Source organism: Lolium perenne, chromosome 7, assembly GCF_019359855.2.
Source record: "Lolium perenne isolate Kyuss_39 chromosome 7, Kyuss_2.0, whole genome shotgun sequence".
NCBI classification, from domain to species: Eukaryota; Viridiplantae; Streptophyta; class Magnoliopsida; order Poales; family Poaceae; genus Lolium; species Lolium perenne.
This window is the reverse complement of record NC_067250.2, coordinates 140,605,859-140,627,477: the sequence shown is the minus strand read 5'-3', so window position 1 is coordinate 140,627,477 and position 21,619 is coordinate 140,605,859. Positions and strand designations below refer to the sequence as shown.

General features: G+C 43.3%; 2 protein-coding genes across 3 annotated transcripts; one reads left to right on the top strand and one right to left on the bottom strand.

The window, feature by feature from the left end:
• Window positions 1-11,720: 11,720 nt before the first annotated feature.
• Window positions 11,721-21,193, top strand: LOC127318589 (uncharacterized). Of its 2 annotated transcripts, none has more exons than XM_051349072.2 (7): window positions 11,721-12,053; window positions 12,615-12,755; window positions 12,849-13,214; window positions 13,396-13,638; window positions 20,305-20,397; window positions 20,508-20,708; window positions 20,810-21,193. In XM_051349072.2, the coding sequence occupies exons 1-7, from the start codon at window positions 11,721-11,723 to the stop codon at window positions 21,020-21,022; spliced, it is 1,590 nt and encodes a 529-aa protein (XP_051205032.1). In that variant the 3' UTR covers window positions 21,023-21,193. The 2 variants fall into 2 exon arrangements, with proteins under 2 accessions (XP_051205032.1, XP_051205033.1); XM_051349073.2 differs by having other exon boundaries at window positions 11,792-12,053; window positions 12,615-12,769.
• On the bottom strand, window positions 17,082-19,784 carry LOC139833086 (uncharacterized). Its single transcript, XM_071823245.1, has 2 exons — window positions 17,834-19,784; window positions 17,082-17,516 (listed from the first exon to the last, which is right to left on the bottom strand). The coding sequence occupies exons 1-2, from the start codon at window positions 18,894-18,896 to the stop codon at window positions 17,473-17,475; spliced, it is 1,107 nt and encodes a 368-aa protein (XP_071679346.1). The 5' UTR covers window positions 18,897-19,784; the 3' UTR covers window positions 17,082-17,472.
• Window positions 21,194-21,619: the final 426 nt, after the last annotated feature.

Genomic DNA, 21,619 nt, shown 5'->3' with positions numbered 1-21,619 from the left:
CTTCATCGTTTCTGATGAAATCAAAAACTCTTTGACTATTTCATCCGGTGAAGATTCCAACTCCGCGATACTCACTTCATCCAATTGAAGTTCGTATACCTATCTAGTATTCCACGGACTAGCAAAACTCTTGGTTTGTATCTTGTATACACCTTTAATACACACTTCTGTTAAGTAATGTATTTTGCCATCCTACTAGCATATTTCATAAAAGAAATATGTAGCGATTACTAGAATAATCCACATAGACTATAAGCATTGCTACGGAAGATCTAATCTTATCGCAGTCAACTCTTTGAACTTTGTCGTAAACAACTTTTCGACAAGTCAAGCTTCTTCAAGGATATTACATCCAAGTCCATCAATTTCATAGATCCATTTACTTTCAAAAAGGATTTATCTATCTTGGATTCCATGGCGCATAGCCATTTTAACGGAGTCAGGGCCCATCATAACTTCTTTGTTTGTAGTTGGTTTATCATTGTTCAAAAACAATCCTTTGTCCACAAATCATTTATTTGATCACAAAGTAAATCATACCTACAAGGTTCAATAGGTACTTTGATCTCCATGGCTAAAACATTTTGTAGTCATGGGAGCCATGATCGTCGTGGCCGCTTCCGGAACCAATTCCGATGCTGCGCTACTCTGATCATTATGCTCAGGTTCATAAACCTTATCAAGTTCTGTTGTCCTCCCACTCAAATACTTCGCTAGAAAACAATTTCTTGGAAATAAGCAAGTAACATTAACAAACACTTTTGTCTTTTACTTCATAGTGGGAAGAATTGCCAATCCATTATCTTGGGATAACCAACAAAGACATTCATCCGGTTTTGGTTGTAAACTCATTTACTTATACCAAAATTTTAAGAAAGGACTGTTAGGGTTTATACCCATGCCATAACTTGTATGGTGTCATTTCAACGGATCATGATGATGCTCTATTCAGTGTAAAAGCGGTAGTCTCTAAAGCATAATCCACAAAAATATAATGGCTTTATTTTATGTTATCTCATCATTAATCCAACAAGGTTTGGATACGTCTCTCGGATACTCCATCATCGCTATGATACTCCAAGAAACGTGAGTTGTAGAACAATTTCATAACTCTCTTAGATGTTCGCTAAAACTCGTAATTCAAATATTTCCACCATGATCCAATCATAGATATTTGACTTTTCTATTACGATGATTTCAACTTCATGCTGAAATTTATCTGAATCCATTCAAATGTTTCAAACTTCTTCCTTATCGAATATATCCACATATATATACTCAATTCATTGTTGGAAGTTTTCATGAAGTAAAAGAATCTCCCGCACACAACTATGCCCAGTGAACCACATACATCACTATGTATGCTTCCACTAAGTTAGTTGCCCGTTCAACTCTTGGCCTATCAACGGTATTTAAGTCATTTCCTTTTAGAAGAGATTTACAAGCGTCAAATGATTCAAAAATCATATGACTCCAAAATTCCATTCAAATGGAGTTCCTTCATGCGTTCCTTTCTAACATGACCTAAATGGCGGTTCCACTAATGAGTGGAATTCAAATCATTTGCCTTATGGCATTTTAGCGTCAGTGTTATGTATGTGTGTTTCACCATTAAGATTTATAATAACTTATCCATCGTGCATGGAATGCTGTTACAATTTGAACAACTCATTGTTTTCATTTAACCAGAACAAAACAACAATTATAAAGTTCTTTATTATAAATCTGAAGGGCTAGGTAAAATGCCAACGACGAACACAATAACACTTTATTTTGTTCCAGACGTGCATTCCTACCATATTCCTTGTCAGTCACTTAGGCCATTGTATTCTTGTATTGCGTTGTTTTGTATGACACCTCATACCAACCAATATGGTACAATTACCCAAGAATTTCATTGTGTGACCAAACTAGGAATACATTCATAACATGTATATCATTTATATACACATGACCTAGACTTTCTAGTCTTTTCTTTCTTTCTGCCAAAATATCTTTTGTAGTTTCTCTTTTAGCTTTCCTCATTCTCAGAAAACACTTCACCTTCAATAACTTTTAGGTCCATTGGTCAAATACAAATAACCTCGAGGTTCTTACTTTGAAGTTGGTCATCACATGACAAGTGTTCCAGATTTCACTATTAGTTACCTTTTAATGTGATGAACAATTTCACTCATAATTTTATCCATCAAATCATGATGACTTTCCGAGACCATCTCTGTACATGCTAGGCTCGTAAAGTTTAACCTTAGTATTCGCATGTGCAAATCTGGCTTGCACCCGTTGTATGCACACGTAGAATCTATAACACCCGATCATCACGTGATGCTTCGAAACGACAAGTCTTAGCAATGGTGCATACTAAGGACGATCACTTCATGGATATGCGAATATCGTTAGTGCCCAACTAGTTGGAGGATCGGGACGCCTAGCGTCTTCAACCTTCGTACATTCCCATAAAACTTATGAGTTTATGTAGTCTCACTAGATTATATTCTATCATCTTGCAATAGGGTCTTAGATATCACACATATCTCATACCTTGCTTATTTCTGAAAACAAAATTTCCAGCTCCTTACTTTTCAAACGGATTTGAACTTCAAGTTTCACGGAGACAAGATGATTTGGTACTAATTGAAACCATTGCTCTTTTGAATCATCAATGTGAGGTTTACTAAATTTTTACATTAGGACTTAATCATATCTTGATTCTTTAACAATACGGTACCAGTCCGTAAAGTTACTTGTCAGACTTAACAGTATTTCTATCTCAATTACAAGACTAGCGCATGGTAGAAAAACGGATGCCAATTCTACAAACTTAATCCAAAATACTATTCAGACTATGTTCATGATAATTAGTTCATGTTTTAATCTAATTAATAATGAACTCCCACTTAATACAACATCCCTCATGGTTGTTAAGTGGTACACGATCCAAATCGACTACACCAAAACCGATCATCACGTGAGATGATGTAGCTTCAATGGTGAACATCAACATGTTGATCATATCATCCATATGACTCGTGTTCAACCTTTCGGTTTCCTGTGTCCCGAGGCCATGTCTGTACATGCTAGGCTCGCCAAGCAAACCCAAGTATTCCGCGTGTGCAAACATGGCTTACACCCGTTGTATGTGAACGTAGAATCTATCACATCCGATCATCACGAGATGCTTCGAGATGACGGACTGTAGCAACGGTGCATACGAGGGGAGAACACTTTATTATCTTGATATTAATGTGAGGGATCATCTTATAATGCTACTGTCGCGATCTAAGCAAGATAAGATGCATAAAGGATTAACATCACATGCAATTCATATTATGTGATATGATATGGCCTTTCTTCTTGTGCTTTTGATCTCCATCTCCAAAGCACATGAGCATGATCTCCATCATCACCAGCATTGCACCAAGGTCCATGGCGCCGCTTCATGGTTGTCCATCACTTATAGCTACTATAACAACTACTTGAAATAAAGCTATTACATGATGAATAGACACGCAGGTCTTAACAAATTTAAAGACAACCATTAGGTCTTAACATCTCATACATAAAATATAATCATCATCACATCATGGCCATATCACATCACCAAACCCTGCAAAAACAAGTTAGACGCCTCTAATTTGGTTTGCATTTTTTACGTGGTTTAGGGTTTTCGAGTAAGATCCAATCTACCTACGAACATGAACCACAACGGTGATACTAGTGTTGACAATAGAAAGTGCAAATTGGAATCTTCACTATGGTGGGAGAGACAGACACCCGCAAAGCCACTTATGCAATACAAGTTGCATGTCAAGCGTGGAGCAAGTCTCATGAGACACAGTCATGTAAAGTTAGCCCGGGCCGCTTCATCCCACCATCCCGCAAGATGCAAAGTGCACAAACTAAAGCAACAAAAGCATCAACGCCCACAAAACCATTGTGTTCTACTCGTGCAACAGATCTATGCATAGACATGGCTCTGATACCACTGTTGGGGTTCGTAGCATAGAAAACAAAAAATTTCCTACCGCAAGACGAATAAATCCAAGATCTAATCTATGGAACACCCAAGATCTAATCTACAAGATCGGAGCAACGAGATTGATAAGATACTAACCCTTGAAGATTTCCAAAGCCTACGAGATCAGATCTCGTTGTTGATGTAGACGATCGTCCCCGGTGCTGCAATCCGGCAGCACTTCCGTACTCGGTCGCGCGTACGGTGTCGATGAAGACCTTCCTCTCCCCGTTCCAGCGGGCAGCGGAGGTGTGGTAGATCCCCTCGGAATCCCAGCAGCACGACAGCGTGGTGGTGATGTGGAGGAGAATCTCTGCAGGGCTTCGCCTAAGCCGCAGCAGAGAGAAAGAGGAGGGAGGAGAGGTGGCGGCTAGGGTTATGGATGGGGGGCCTTAGCCGGCCACCCCCTCCCCTCTTTATATAGGTGGGGGGTCGGCCCCTAGGGCCCACCCATCTCCTTTTGGCCGGCCATGGGGAGGGGTGATGTCTACGGGTGCTTCTATTCTTGTAGACAGTGTTGGGCCTCCAAGAGCAGAGGTTTGTAGAATAGCAGCAAGTTTCCCTTAAGTGGATCACCCAAGGTTTATCGAACTCAGGGAGGAAGAGGTCAAAGATATTCCTCTTAAGCAACCCTGCAATCACGATACAAGAAGTCTCTTGTGTCCCCAACACACCTAATACACTTGTCAGATGTATAGGTGCACTAGTTCGGCGAAGAGATAGTGAAATACAAGTGGTATGAATGAATATGAGCAGTAGTAACGGCGCCAGAAAAGTGCTTGCTGGCGTGCAGTTGATGGTAGTAATATTGCAGGAAGTAAAGATGCAGTAAAACAGTAAACAAGCGATGATTGCAGTATTTGGAAACAAGGCCTAGGGATCATACTTTCACTAGTGGACACTCTCAACATTGATCACATAAATAAATAAGTTCTCTTCCTTTGTGCTACATATACTCTTGTTTGATAATGAACACCATTCGTTGTGTAGGGCTACAAGAGCACCTCAATGCCGGAGTTAACAAGCTCCACAACATTCGGCATTCATATTTAAGTAACCTTTAGAGCATAATAGATCTTTGCAATTTAAACCGAGTACTAACATAGCATACACACTGTCACCTTTACACTATGAAGGGGGAATAAATCACATCAATACTATCATAGTAATAATTAACTCCATAACCTACAAGAGATTATGATCATAGCCTACGCCAAGTACTACACGATGCACACACTATCACCATTACACCGTGAAGGAGGAATAGACTACTTTAATAACATCACAAGAGTAGCACATAGACTAATAGTGGTACAAAGCTCATCATATGGATCTAGATCGTGCAAAGCAATTCATGAGATCATTGTATTGGGGTACAGAGAGAGAGATTAACCACATAGCTACCGGTACAGCCCTTAGCCTCGATGGAGAACTACTCCCTCCTCATGGGAGACAGCAGCGTTGATGAAAATGGCGGTGGTGTCGATGGAGAAGCCTTCCGGGGGCACTTCCCCGTCCCGGCGGCGTGCCGGAACAGAGACTCCTGTCCCCCAGATCTTGGCTTCGCGATGGCGGCGGCTCTGGAAGGTTTCTCGTACCGTGGCTTTTCCGTATCGAGGTTTTAAGTCGAGGAGGCTTAAATAGGCGAAGAGGCAGAGTCGGAGGGCTGACGAGGCGGTGACACAACAGGGGGCGCGGCCCAGGCCCTGGCCGCGCCGCCCTATCATCTGGTGGCCCTGTGGCCCCCCTCTGCTGGCTCTCGGGTGTTCTGGAAGCTTCATGGAAAAATAGGATGCTGGGCATTGATTTCGTCCGATTCCGAGAATATTTCCTTACTAGGATTTCTGAAACCAAAAACAGCGAGAAAACGAGCGGCACTTCGGCATCTCGTCAATAGGTTGGTTCCGGAAAACGCATCAAAACGATATAAAGTGTGAACAAAACATGTAGGTATTGTCATAAAACTAGCATGGAACATAAGAAATTATAGATACGTTTGAGACGTATCAAGGGGCAAACTCCTCCCCCAAGTCTTCCCCCTTATCTCCTAATTTAAACGCTTTATTTTAGGAGATAGATCTTATCTCTAATTTTAAACCATTTAAACTAGAGATAGATCTTATCTCTAAGGGGGGGCCGGCCTGGGCCCACATGTCATGGTGGGCAGGACCCACTATGCCATGTGGCGCCTATGTGGCCTCTCCCGGGGTGGTGGGCCCACTGGTGGCCCTCTAGAACCTTCTAGAAGCTCCGGTCAAAACGCCGGACTTTTTCCCGAACCCCGGAAATTGACTTCCCATATATGAATCTTATTCTCCGGACAATTCCGGACCTCCTCGTGATGTCCTGGATCCCATCCGAGACTCCGAACAAAAACTTTGGACTCCAACTCATATTCCGAATCTACTTATGCGACATCGAACCTTAAGCGCGTCACCCTACGGTTCGCGAACTATGCAGACATGGTCGAGACTCCTCTCCGAGCAATAACCAATAGCGGGATCTGGAGATCCATAATGGCTCCCACATATTCAACGATGACTTAGTGATCGATTGAACCATTTACATACGATGCTGATTCCCTTTGTCTCGCGATATTTTACTTGTCCGAGGTTCGATCATCGGTATCTCCATACCTTGTTCAACCTCGTTACCGAGAAGTACTCTTTACTCGTACCGCGGTATGTCATCTCTTATGATCCAATCATATGCTTGCAAGCTAATCAGACGACATTCCACCGAGAGGGCCCAGAGTATATCTATCCGTCATCAGGATGGACAAATCCCACTATTGATCCATATGCCTCAACTCACACTTTCCGAATACTTAATCCCATCTTTATAACCACCCATTTACGCAATGGCGTTTGATGTAATCAAAGTACCCTTCCGGTGTAAGTGATTTACATGATCTCATGGTCGAAGGACTTAGGCAACTATGTACCGAAAGCTTATAGCAAATTGAACTTAATGACTTGATCTTATGCTACGCTCATTTGGGTGTGTGTCCATTATATCATTCACCTAATGACATAACCTCGTTATTAATAACATCCAATGTTCATGATCACGAAACCATGATCATCCATTAATCAACAAGCTAGTTATACAAGAGGCTTACTAGGGACTCCTTGTTGTTTACATAACACACATGTACCAATGTTTCGGTTGATACAATTATAGCATGGGATGTAAACATTTATCATGAAAACTAAGATATAACAACAACTAATTTATTATTGCCTCTTGGGCATATCTCCAACAATAACACACACCCTTGTACTGAGAGAGAGATTCATACTTGTAAGATTAGGGATTGAAACATCTATTCCATCCTGGTTTGTATTTGATTTGATCTTCAACTATTGTGGCTTGCTACGGTAATATCGAGATGAACATTGCTATGATATCATTGTGTTTTTATGCTCTCAAGCGTGAGTAGATCCCATAAGCGTGGGAAATGTAGGGGATTGATGAGATGTGTTATGCCTATCCTATTCCATCTATTGTGGCTTGCTACGGTAATATTGAGATGAACTCCATTTACATTGCTATGATATCATTGTGCTTTTCTCCTCTCATGTGTGATTATATCCCATAGGCATGGGAGATGTAGCGGATTGGTGAGATGTGTTGTGCCTATTCTATTTCATCTTTTTTTGAATTTATGATTAAGATGATTATGTATGAGAATGAATGTCTATGTGCACGTAATGTTGTTATCTAATTTAAGGCCCGTGTAACAGGATCTCAAGAACTCATAGACAGGAACTTGTTTGCTAGTGAAACGGTGACCCCCTAGTGACACAGCCGATATCAAAGAGGATCTAGCAATACTCGAGGAATCGCAAGGAACCACCAAGCTTAAAGCTTTGATCTGGTTCAAACACCTTAATAGATGCGTTTAGCATGACTTTGGTAATAGGGTGTAGGGTCATTGGAGAAAGATGAAATCTACCAAGAGGAGTCTTTGTTTTCTTCTTTTGGGTTGCTTTCCTTCTTAAATATAAATAGTAAGAATCATATTCACTTATCATATTTATTCCACCAGGCACATTCACTATCACCATGAACAGAACCTCCCCGCGCCTACCTTCCATCTGCAGAAACTCGTTTACTTCTTAATAATTGTTTACTTTTATAAACTTTATGTTATTGCACTTTTAATACTCAAGATTCCCTTATTCATATTCACTATTTTCCATTTCAATCCTTGCAGTCAATTTACCTAAGACTTGTGACACCTTGGGTGAGACAGAAACGCAGATAAACATCCTCCTACGCTCCTCGTTGAGACACGATATAAAAACCGGAAATAATACTTCGACGAAAACATAAACGAATGACCCTGTTTTCTTGCAGGCCATCAGGTCTTCATGTAGTCCCACTCGTCATCGCCAAAAAAGCAGGCGGAGATCCCACTCCCGAGAGCCGAACGTATCTCACAACGTCGATCTGAGGGCACATGCGGGGTATGCCCGTAGATACAGCGGAAAAAGCTCCTGACAACGCCTTATCTTGTTGCGTTGCGTTGGCCTTCCCGTGGCACCGACGGCACAGGAAACCGGCGCATGTTTAGGTGCCAGCCGATGGGGAGATGCACTTTTCCTTGTCCGCTAGAGCGACCACGCCACGTCCACGACGACGTACATGTGGTTGTTCTTAGGCTTGTGTCGCGAGGACCTGACCTCGTGGTCGTTCTTCGTCTTCGTCCACAACCACAACTTGTCCATGGCCTCGTTGTGGGGTTGTCGGTTGTCTGGGGCACCCTTGGTTGAAAATGGCAACAACGCGCACAGTGTGGACCGGTGGAAGTGTCCGGTTGCCTCAAAAGGGATGGGCACACGGCCACCATTAATGTCAGATGTGGACTTGAAGCGTGCGTAGCATTGATGTTGTCGGGGAAGGCGAAGACGCGTACGTAGAAGGCAAAGTGGACGTGCATAAGATGAAGCAGGCGTGATCTACACGAACACACACCGGAACGACACGCGCGTCGACGCGTCGTCTGCACCATGCCACATAAACGTATACTAAACCCAAATTTATGCCTCGAATGCGGCATTCGACTAATCTGCCCTCGTCTCTCACCGTTCACCAAGGACGCGTTTGGTTACCTGCATCCGATTTGGGGATGCCTGCGCTACTGAGATGGAACACAATGCGCGTTTCAGATGAGCTCCGGGTTAAAAAAACGCACTTCGTTTGATTGCCTGGGTTGCATCAGTTGGTACCCAAGTGTCACTTTTTTTGGTTGGTCACGTGCTTTTCCTAGCCTCATCTATATGGCAACATGGTGACCTTACCTCACCCATCACAAGCATCAGCACGTAGCCGGACACCACCATGGCACCGCCGTTCACAAGTTTCGGCACATCGGCGATCACGAAGCCAGCCACCACCATGGCACTGCCATTCACGCCGGTCACAAGCATCACCATGTTGCCGACCAGGAAGCTGAACACCACCATGACATCGATGTTCACAAGCTTCGGCACGTCGGTGATCACAAAGCCAGACACCACCATGGCACCGCCGTTCACGCCGGTCACAAGCATCACCATGTTGCCGACCACGAAGACGAAGACCATCATTACACCGTTGGCCACGCCGGTCAGAAGCACCACTACGTCGCCGACCACGAAGACGAACACCACCATGACACTGTTGTTCATGCCTGTTACAAGCATCACCGTGTCGTCGACCACGAAGACGAAGTCCACCATGACACTACCGGTCACGCCGGTCACAAGCATCATCACTTCGCCGACCACGAAGACAAACATCATCATGACACCGCCGTTCACGCCCATCACAAGCATCACCATATCGCCGACCACGAAGCTGAATACCACCATGACACCGCCGGTCAGAAGCATCACCATGTCGCCGACCACGAAGACGAACGTCACCATGCCGTCACCACCATGAATTTTCACATCTGACTTCTCACATATCAGCACCACGTCGCCGTCCATGAAGATGGAAAGAGAGAAGTTGAGCAAAAGTATTTCGAACTATACTCACAAATACGTAGACATTACATTATACTAGCGAGTCATTTATCTATCCGTGTATGCACACTGAAACAAAAACCTGTCAAGATGAAAGTCATGCAGAATGGTGAGGTGAACATACTCCTCAAAGGAAATTTCAAATGGTTGAGAGTGTGCAACGAATTTGGCAAAATTCGATTAAAAATGCATACACGAAATTGACGATTTACGACTGACGAAACTCGAAACCGATTTTCGGAATTGATTCATATCATCGACACACATCTTTGTCATGTACAGCTTATTTTCATTTGGAGTATGGTTGTATTAATTTGAAAAGATGGTATGTGAAGTAGCTTAAGGGTAGAGTGAGCCTAAGCAAGCCCACTTGCAGGTGAAGACAACTTGACAGGCCTAGGAGAAATGGAGCTCTAGCCAGGTGCTTTGAGAAAGAGAGAAGTCCAATTTACTCCCCTAAACTTGTCTCAAAGTTCATCTTACAACCCTCAATTTTACTTTGGTTCAACTTTCAACCCTGAATTCTAAAAACGGTTCAAAATCACCCCTTGCATTGTATTAAGCTGGTTTTTCGTGTACTGTGTATGTTGTATGTTGATGAGTCGGCACAGTATATAGGAAGAAAATCCGCTAACTAACGAGAAAAACTGGTTGAAAACATGTCAAAAAAGGGTAGAAGGCCCAATTCCGAACGGTTTATAGAATTCAGGGTTGAAGATTGAACCAAAATAAAGTTGAGGATTATAATCTAAACTTTGAAACGAGTTTAGGGAGTTTAATTGGACACAGAATTGGTGCTTCTGGGCACCAGTGTTCCTACTATTTTAGAAAAAATAAAAATCACATTTATGTATTTAAAAAAATTAGAAAAAAATCATGGTGTAGCCAATGAATTATCCCATAAACGTGAAAATTTTCAATTTCAAATACAAAAAATTCTGGGCTACACAAAAATAATAAATGTGTATCTGGGGTACGTATATTTCAAATCTCCAAACTTCAACAGATTTTGTCTTTTTTATGTAGTCTACAATATAAAGAGTTTCATATTGAAAATTTACACGCTTGTAATTACGTCATTTATTATGTCTAGATTTATTTTCAGATTTTTTTGAAACAAATATGTATGATTTTCAAAAAAAAAATTAAACAGCAGGAGTACTGGTGCCCATGAGCCAAAAAATACTTTTTGGGGTAAATTGGACTTCTCTCCTTTGAGAAACAGTTCGCAACAAAACGTGGGTATAGCCAGGGAATCAAACGGGATTTATTATGTCTACCCGCTCCCACCAAAGGACCCTGCCTTTTTCACGCGCGTCCCGCTAGACCTTCTTGCCGGATCCACGGGCGTGACTTGGCTGGGTTCTCTGCCCCGCCGGCGCCGCTGCTCGGATGTTGGATCGTCCCCCGTGCCGTCCAGAATTCCGTGCACCCAGTATGACTTTGGCGGGACATGGGCGCGTGCGCACACGCTGGCGGCGGTGGAAAGAAAAAGACAATGAACCGCGGGCGACCTCCCGGCCTCAAACTCACGAGGTACAAAGCCAAGCAAGCGAACAAACCACTGAGACGAGAACTCGGCAGAGAGGCACCAAATGGGCTGACGGACACGGAGCTCTAGTCACGGGCGGGCGGCGGGCGCAGAGATAAGCACGGCCACCGTGACGGCAGGCAGGGCCAGTAGGCGCGCGATGGCGGCATCGGTGCCCAGGTCGCGGCGTCGACGTCTCGTCGCGCCTATCCTCCTCGCGCTCCTGGTGGCTCTTGACCCGCCGCGATGCGCAGCCGCTGGGTTCCAGGCCTGGGACCTTCTGCCGCGGCGGCTGGCGTGGTCGCTCATGGGCGACACCATACACAGCGCCGTCGACCTCCTCCCCACCTTCGTCGCCTTCGCCGCGCCCGGCGGCCCCGCTGCGGCCTGGCGCGGCGCGTGCTTCGCGGACAACGAGGCCGTCATCACCCTCACGCCCGGGCCTGGCGGACGCAACGGCACGGCCGCCGCCGGCGCCGTCCTACACCTCAAGGTCCCCCCCTTGCATTGCCCTCAATATCTTGAGCATTTCACAATGCCTTTTGCCTAGCTTCAATTTCTCCGTAGACGCACTCAGGCTTCTCAATTTCTCATAGGATTTCCAGTATTTAGTTCTCATTGGTAACAAGATTAGTACTAGCTGCTAGTAAACTGTGTCTATCTGAACGTGACCCAAACGACGTAGGACAAGGATAGCACAGAATATTGTTTGGATAACTAAAGTAATGCAATAAGAAGACAAAAAGAACTCACATGTTCAGAAATGCTAATGCAGTGCCCACAGAGTTATCATTTGTTAGCGGCAAGTTGCAATCAATAACAAACCCCAAACTAGTATATTCATAGTATCTGTCATGTAATGGCCAATGTATAGGCATGATCCTTATGTTTTTTGTTTTCACTTGCGCTGGCCAGCTCTGGGCATCAGCACTTTCCATATTTTCTATATCTTGTGCTCGTGGTATTACTGGATGTAGTAGAAAAAGATGTATTTCTGTACTGAATCAAAGCCCCCTGTAACGAAATGTCTGTCTTGTGGGGTTAATATATACAGACTGCTGCAGCTCAGAGCTGGACATGCATGGATCTGTATGTATTCGCAACGCCATACAGGATAGGATGGGATTACTACACTACGGCGCATCAACACACCTTCGAGATCAAATCGTGGGAAGATGCGGGAGAAATGGAATATGTACGTTCCTCTATGTAGGTTGTTTTCCATTCCCTTCCTCTTACACTCTTCCTTACTGTCTCTACTAATCAACATCTGTGCATCTGTGATCAGGTAAAGCAGCATGGAATCGCTATTTTTCTCATGCCGTCTGGTCTGCTTGGGACATTGTTATCCCTGGTCGATGTCATTCCTCTGTTTTCCAATACTGTCTGGGGACAGAACGCCAACTTGGCCTTTCTTCAGAAGCGCATGGGAGCTTCGTTTGAGAAGCGTTCTCAGCCTTGGTCTGCTAACATAAGGAAAGAGGATGTGCACTCTGGTGATTTCCTCGCTCTTTCCAAGATTCGAGGACGGTGGGGTGGGTTTCAGACATTAGAGAAATGGGTGACTGGTGCATTTGCTGGACATACCGCGGTTTGCTTGAAAGATGAGAACGGCACTCTCTGGATTGCAGAGTCAGGCTATGAAAACAAAAAGGTACACGCAAATCTCTTGTAAACAAAAATAAAGAAAATGAGGAGGTTGAGTTGGTTAAATATTACCCGCAAAAAAAAGAGTTGGTTATATATTGCAGCAAATATTTGATGGTGTTGTCATATTTTCCATTTTACATACTGATACCTGTTTTTTCTTGGGCAATGCATGCTACTAATAATAGGGTGAGGAAATCATTGCTGTAGTTCCATGGGATGAATGGTGGGGAATGGCCCTTAAAGATGACTCAAATCCTCAGGTTGCATTGTTGCCGTTACACCCTGATGTGCGGGCCAAGTTCAATGAAAGTGCTGCATGGGAATTTGCTCGAGGCATGTACGGAAAACCATATGGCTATCATAATATGATATTCAGTTGGATTGATACAATGTCGGAAAATTACCCACCACCTCTTGATGCTAACCTGGTATACCTCCATTGCCCTTCAATTCTTTGTGCAATTGTATTACTGTTTCAGTCTCTTACTTGAATGCTTTTGCTTCGTCTTGGAGCTTTATGAAGTTATCAATGGTCATGTTGGATATTTACGATAAGTGGGTCTCTAACATGTTTTACTTACTGCGCTGAAATACAATAGGAATCATCTCATGCATTCTACCTAAACATCAACAAAATCGGTACCGAACATACAAAATTTACGGGTGTAACCGTGTAAGTGGCTTTTGCTATATAGATATTCATGATTCATGCATATTGAAGACATAAAAGAGCTAGATAATTTTCTTAACAGACAAAGGTTTACTATATGCCTATACGATCTCAAAAAACTGTAAGTGGATTTTCTATCAGTGTCATTCTATTATGCATAACAGGCGACTGAATAAACATGGATAAATGCCGTAAACTTTTGGATAAGTATCTAGTACTAAAACCCATAGTATTGCACTGTTGTTTTGTAAACAAAACATGCAGTATGATGCACTCATATAGGTCCTCCTAAACTTGTTAAGGCCAACTTATATAGTCTTTCCTATATATATTTGTAAAGATTTGAGTTGGTGCTCGTCCTTTCACTCCTTTTCTAGCCTTTTGTCGTGTCAACCCTTACTAGTGAAACTATTGAAAGATTTAGGAGGATTTTGGTGTTACTAACCGAGAGGAGATTCAGGCATGAGCAAGAATATGTGGGGAAATTTCTGGATGGGTCCTCTGCCCTCCTCTGTCTATTTCTTCTTTTATCTTTTGTACATCTTACACTTTAGTCCCTATGAAACTACATTTTCCTATTATTGGTACACACCAACACTCCCCCTCAAGATGGGGAAAATATATCATAAAGCCCCATCTTGCTACAGAAAACATAAAATGTCTTTTCAGCCAATCCTTTTGTAAGAACATCAGCAACTTGGCTAGATGAGCTGACATATGGCATGCATATTATCCCTTTGTCTAGCTTCTCCTTTATGAAATGACGATCAATCTCCACATGCTTGGTTCGATCATGTTGTACAGGATTATTTGCAATGGCTATAGCCGCCTTGTTATCACAGTACAACATCAATGGTGTACCTTGAAACAACCCAAGCTCCATGAGGAGGATCCTCAACCACAATACCTCACACACACCATGTGCCATAGATCGAAATTCAGCTTCTGCGGTGGATCTAGCCACGACAGTTTGTTTCTTGCTACGCCATGAGACTAAGTTTCCACCAACAAATGTGCAATACCCAGATGTTGACCGCCGATCATCTAGTGAGCCAGCCCAATCAGCATCTGTATAACACTCAACTTGAAGGCTTCCCTGGCGAGTGTACAACAAACCTTCCCGGGACACCCTTTTAAGTAGCGCAAAATCCGTGTCATAGCATCCATATGAGATGACCGCGGATCATGCATAAATTGGCTAACCACACTTACAGCAAATGCAATATCTGGTCGAGTGTGTGAAAGATATATGAGCTTACCAACCATCTTTTGATAGCATTCTCGGTCTACCGGTCTTCCCGTGCTAGCCATTAGTCGATGATTTTGCTCAATCGGAATGCTAGCGGGTCGACATCCCAACATACCAGCTTCACGAAGTAAATCTAGAACATACTTCCTTTGAGAGAGGAACATACCATTAGGCCCTCTTGATACCTCTATCCCAAGGAAGTATCTCAAGTATCCAAGATCTTTCACTTCAAACTCTTGTGCGAGATGTTTTTTTAAATAGGAAATTTCTCCATGATCATCTCCGGTGATCACAATATCATCCACATACACTATGAGAATAGAAATTTTACCCATGTTGCGCTTGTAAAACAGGGTGTGGTCAGCATTGCTCTGGCAATAACCTTTCTTGAGTATAGCTCGACGAAATCTATCAAACCAAGCTCTAGGTGATTGTTTTAATCCATACAAAGACCGATGCAACCGAAGCACTTTTCCATTTGTTTGGTTGGTCTCAAACCCTGGTGGTATATGCATATATACTTCTTCTCGAAGGTCACCATGGAGAAATGCATTTTTCACGTCCATTTGATAAATGTTCCAATCAAAGTTGACAGCACAAGATATAAGTGTTCTTACTGAGTTCATCTTAGCCACCGGAGCAAAAGTCTCCTCATAATCAATCCCATAAGTTTGGGTGTATCCCTTTGCCACAAGGCGAGCTTTGTACCTATCCACTTTTCCTTCTGGAGTATGTTTAATTGTGAAAACCCACTTACAGCCTACAGGTTGCTTACCCGGTGGTAGATCAACAAGCTCCCAAGTTTTATTCTTCTCCAAAGCTCTCATCTCCTCACGCATAGCTTCCTTCCACTTTGGATCCTCTTTAGCTTCTTTCCAGTTAGTAGGTATAGGTATAGAATCAAGAGATGCAATAAAATTTTGGAAGGAGTGGCTACAATGCTTGTAAGACAAGAAGTTGGCAATATTGTTTTTATATCCAACATAGTCTTTAAGGCGTGATGGGATATTTGTGGATCTAGTTGTTTTCCTAAGTGCAATAGGCAATTCACTTTGAGGATCAGGGGTAGATAATGGATTATCACCTAGACCTGTAGTGCTAGAAGGAGCAACTGGACTAAGGGGATATAGATTGGTACCTGGGTCCTCATGCATGGGAGACTCTACATCCGATGAAGACGGTGTTGAGTTCACGGTTGCATCTTGCATGTCTCCATGATTAGAGTTTTCATCATTACCACCATTCCTACTATTTGTTTCCTCCTCTTGACTAGGAGTATTATTATAAACTTGCGGTACACCTGAAGTGGGAACAAGGATAGGGCAAATCGGAGTACCTCTACTATTACTCTCCCCCTCTTGTTGCACTTCAGGTGGAGATAAAGTAATGCCAGTGTCACTGGTTGGGCTATAGTAGGGTTCATACTCACGGAATGTCACATCCATACTTACAAAGAAACGGCGCTCAGAGGGACACCAACACCTATATCCCTTCTGGGAAGGAGAATAGCCCATAAAGACACATTTAATGGCACGAGGATCAAGTTTCCCAACTGAATTTCTATAATCATGAACGAAGCAAACACACCCAAAAACCTTTGGAGATATCACAAAAGTGTTAGATTTTAGAAGGCACTCAGCAGGAGTCTTATAATCAAGAACACGAAGAGGCATACGATTTATCAAATATGTCGCAGTTTTAATCGCCTCCCCCCACAGAAATTTGGGAACATTCATTGTAAACATAAGCGAACGAGCAACCTCAAGCAAATGTCGATTTTTACGTTCTGCGACACCGTTCTGTTCTGGAGTGTGAACACAGGTAGTTTGATGTACAATGCCACGGGAGGCAAGGAACTTCCCAAACTCCTGGTTCGTATATTCAGTGCCATTGTCAGAACGTAAAATTTTAATAGTCAATCCAAACTGGTTTTGAATGAGAGCATATAAGTCTTTGAAAACTGCGAAGACATCACTTTTATGTTTCAAAAGATAGAGCCAAGTATAGCGACTAAAACAATCAATAAAGGTTACAAACCACCTATGCTCAGAAACTGATTGAACCTCACAGGGCCCCCAAACATCGGAGTGAATAACTTCAAATGGTTTCTCACTTCTTAATCCCCTACTAGGATAGGTGCCCCTTGTATGTTTAGCTAACTCGCATGCATCACATACAAGGGATTCACTAGAACAAGATTTAAACAGATACGGATAAATGCGAGATAAAGTAGCAAAAGATGGGTGACCAAGCCTGCGGTGGTGGAGTAAAAGTTCCTGAGTAGGAGACATGCAAATTGCAAAAGCGACTTCATCACTTCCTTCATCGAGATAGTATAGTCCGTTATGCATGGTCCCAGTCCCAAGTAGTCTCCCTGTCCCTAGCTCCTGAAAAGCGCAACAAGTAGGATCAAACCAACCGATACATTGAAGGGATTTTGTAATGGAGCTGACAGACAGAAGATTGACTGGGAAATTAGGAACATATAAAACTGGTGATAAGGATAGTGTGTTAGTGCATTGGATCGATCCACACCCTAAGATTGATGATGTGGATCCATCAGCTACACGCACTTTATCTTTACCTGAACATGGTTTGTAGAATGTAAATAGGCGTGAGTCTCCTGTCATGTGGTTAGTGGCTCCTGTATCAATAATCCAATATCTAGATTGGATTTTGGAAGAGTGAGCCTGAGATTCCATACCTTGAGAAGTGACAAGATAGCTGGAATTTGCTTTAGAGGAGTCTTGCGAGGAAGACGAGCATTCAGAGAGTTTGAGCTTGGATTTAAATTCCTCAAGAGCTTGAACATCTACCGCCTGTACCTCCCCTGTAGAAGAAGTGTGATTAGCTTGCTTCCACCTACCACCAAGAGCTCCCCCTTGCTGGGATCTTCCCTTTTTCCAATCAGGTGGAAAGCCATGCAGCTTGAAACAACTTTCTTTATTGTGCCCATTTTTCTTACAGTAGTCACAAAACCGTTTGTTCTTGTCAGCATGCACTCCTCTGCTAGAGGTATGAAATGATTGCAATGACATGGCTGCACGAGCATCTTCACTCTTTTGGTTGTCCCCATCTTGACCGGTGAGCCGCGTCTCCTCTTCCAACACACTTGAGACAATATCTTCTAGGCTAGGCCATGCTGGACTGGAATATATTAACTGACGACGAAGATTAAATTTTTCATCCAATCCATCCAAGAAAATTTTGCTCACAATAGGCTCAAACCATTTGTGATGAACAGCCAAGTCCCTCTTATCAAGAGGTTCAAACGGGTGATAGTAGTGCAAATCCCTATACAATCTCTTCATCTCACCAGCATACTCTGTTACAGATCTTGAATGTTGCTTCAAATTAACTAACTCGTGCATAATACGATTTGCTTGCATCTTATTTGACTTTCCTGCAAACTGCGTCTCCAACGATGACCACACTTCTGCTACCGAGGTCATGGTCTCAACTTGTTCACGGACAGATGGCTCCATACTACCCAATAACCATACAAGTACTCTGTCATTAACCTGTTTATTAACAGACCCATTTTCTTTCACATTTTCATCAGCAGTAAGAAGGTCATCATGTCCATGTGAGCTTAAAATTAATCGAGCATGACGAGCCCAACTAATGTAGTTTCCTGGCCCCGACAGTTTAATCGGGTTAGGCTCAAGAGCATGCTTGAAGGCTTCAGAATTTGGTTGTAACTGTTGTTGTTTCTCCAACAATTTATTAAGCATTTCACACAGCTTGTCAACACTAGAGTCCCCCATTTTGTTTCTACTTTTTTTTTCTCAGCACGGTTCAAGTAACAGGCTCACAAGTTTCACCAAAAAAAACAAGTTCCAGGCAAGTACTTGTACTGACAGCAAGCAGTGACTGAACTTACTAGTAAAGGACTGAAGTATACTAGTAGTGCACACCCAATAGCAGGAGCACGGGCAGCAGCAGTTAATCAAGTTCTTCACTGTTGAGACCACACCACTCTGTCCGTGTATATTGAACTAGAAGTGAACTCAGGCAGAAGCAGAGCAGACTGAACTTTACTACTAGTAAGCAGAGACTGAAGTGTCTATTACTGCACACATGTGCCAAATCGCATGGAACAAGATGATGTGCTAGATACTCATACCATTATCAATCGTCCAGGCTTGTAAACAGCCGGACATTCAGCTAGCTGACCGGCCGAATCCTTGGTCACGGACAGCTCGATGGAGATGCAGCAGCAATTTCCCAGCGGCAAGATAAACACACGCAGCAGCACAAATCGGCAATGCTATAGGCAGTAGCAGACACGAATCCGGCGGTGGCGTGTAGCAGCCCGGCCCCCCAGTGGACGACTCGATTGAGGATCGACGAAGATGGAGCTCCCCCTGTGCACGATTCGGCTCCAGCGGCTCACCACTCGCAGCTGACGGCGTCACAGCACCGTGCTCGATCTAATCGCGGCTGCTCACGCAGGATTGACCTGCTCTGATACCATATTGAAAGATTTAGGAGGATTTTGGTGTTACTAACCGAGAGGAGATTCAGGCATGAGCAAGAACATGTGGGGAAATTTCTGGATGGGTCCTCTGCCCTCCTCTGTCTATTTCTTCTTTTATCTTTTGTACATCTTACACTTTAGTCCCTATGAAACTACATTTTCCTATTATTGGTACACACCAACAGAAACCATATAGACCTATGACCTATGAGCATAGCATCAAGCTACTGTCTTCTCTTCTGTCCCCGGTAAAAGAAACATCAAAGTGAATCAATTTGATGTACAAATTCAGTAAACTATGTTTTGTATCGTTTGCTAGTTCTGTAGCGTAGCTCAGGTGTCTTACTTGTAATTCGAAATAAATGATTATTGGAGGATAGTTTCTTTATATAGAACACTTTATTTAGTATAGTAAGCTTATTGTCTTGTTGCATATTTCCTCCATCAAGAAATAAGGCACATGCGCTTCCCTAAATTTATCTTAGACCGAGGTTTAAAAACATGTTGATTATATGATATAAAATCGGTATGTTAGATTTATATAAAAATACATTTTCCATTGATAGTTATTCGTATCAGATAATCCACATATAGTTATACTAACTGTTGGTAATGGCTGCTCTGTCGGCCAGATTACAGTCCACATAGTATTTGATATCGTTGGAGTAGTTCAGTTCATCTTGCTCTGTTTCTAGGTAATGGCTGCTATGTCAATGTGGAGCCGATTGCAACCACGCTATGCTTCTAACATGTGGAATGAAGCACTTAATAAACGACTTGGGACTGAGGTTTGTATAGCAATCTTGCAAATATGCCTAGTGTGAAATCGCACATTAATGAAATGTTCAGTTAAGTGCTAAATAGTAATATGACCTGCTGGCTGCTCCGTACCATGTAGCAACTGGACCTTCACGGGATCATCACGGAGACGGAGAAACGGGGCATGTCATTCAACCAGCTGCTCACCATACCAGAGCAAGACGAGTGGGAATACAGCGATGGCAAGTCGACAACCTGTGTCGCCTTCATCCTCTCCATGTACAAGGCGGCTGGTGTGTTCGCCCCCTTCACGGAGTCGATCCAGGTCACGGAATTCACTGTAAGTTGTGCTTTAAACTTGCTTACCATCACTCCAGCAGGCAGCAGCGGACTTGATCGACTGACAGACTGCCCCTCTTCTTCGGCCTGTTGCAACTTTAGATTCGGGACGCATACATGCTGAGGATGTTTGAGGACAACCGAACGAGGCTGCCAGGGTGGTGCAACGGCGACGCGGACGGGCTCCCCTTTTGCCAGATCCTCGGGGAGTACAAGATGGAGCTCCCGGAGTACAACACCATCGAGCCCTATGCCAACATGAACGAAAACTGTCCATCCTCACCGCCTACATACAACAGGCCGATGCGATGTTGATTAATCCTTAGTCGACCACCTGATGCTTTGATATGGAGCATGCATTACGTGAATAGATCACTTACCTTTTTCTGTTGTAGCCACAGACGCAAAGTGTACCCAAAAGATCATGTGAATAATCAACTCGCAAAAATTGAATGTGAAAAGGCTGACTGAAGCCTAGTTTTTGCAGTTTTTTGTCGCTGGGAAAATCCCTTGCGTATGTAGCCTTGTGTTTCGTTTTTTTTTTCAAGTTGTTCCTAGCTGTATAGCTAAACTCTGTATATCTTGTACCCTTTTACTCATGGCTTGACTAACGATTATTCTTGCACCTTCTCCTCCAGTGCCCTTTCTCCCGCATCATCTGGTTCGAAGTCTTGAAGGGCTTGGACCGCACCTCCCTTCTCCCGACCAATGTGGATGGCCTCCTCGAGTGGTGGCCGCGTGTGCTTGAGTCCTGGCCGACCAAGCTGAAGCCTCAAGCGCGCTCCCTCTTCTTGTTGGTTCTTAGGTCGATTTGGATTGAGCGAAACAATAGGATCTTCAAGAACAAATCTAGGTCGGAGGCTCTTCTTCTTGACGCGATTGTCGAGGAAGTGGATAGGTGGAAACTTGTGG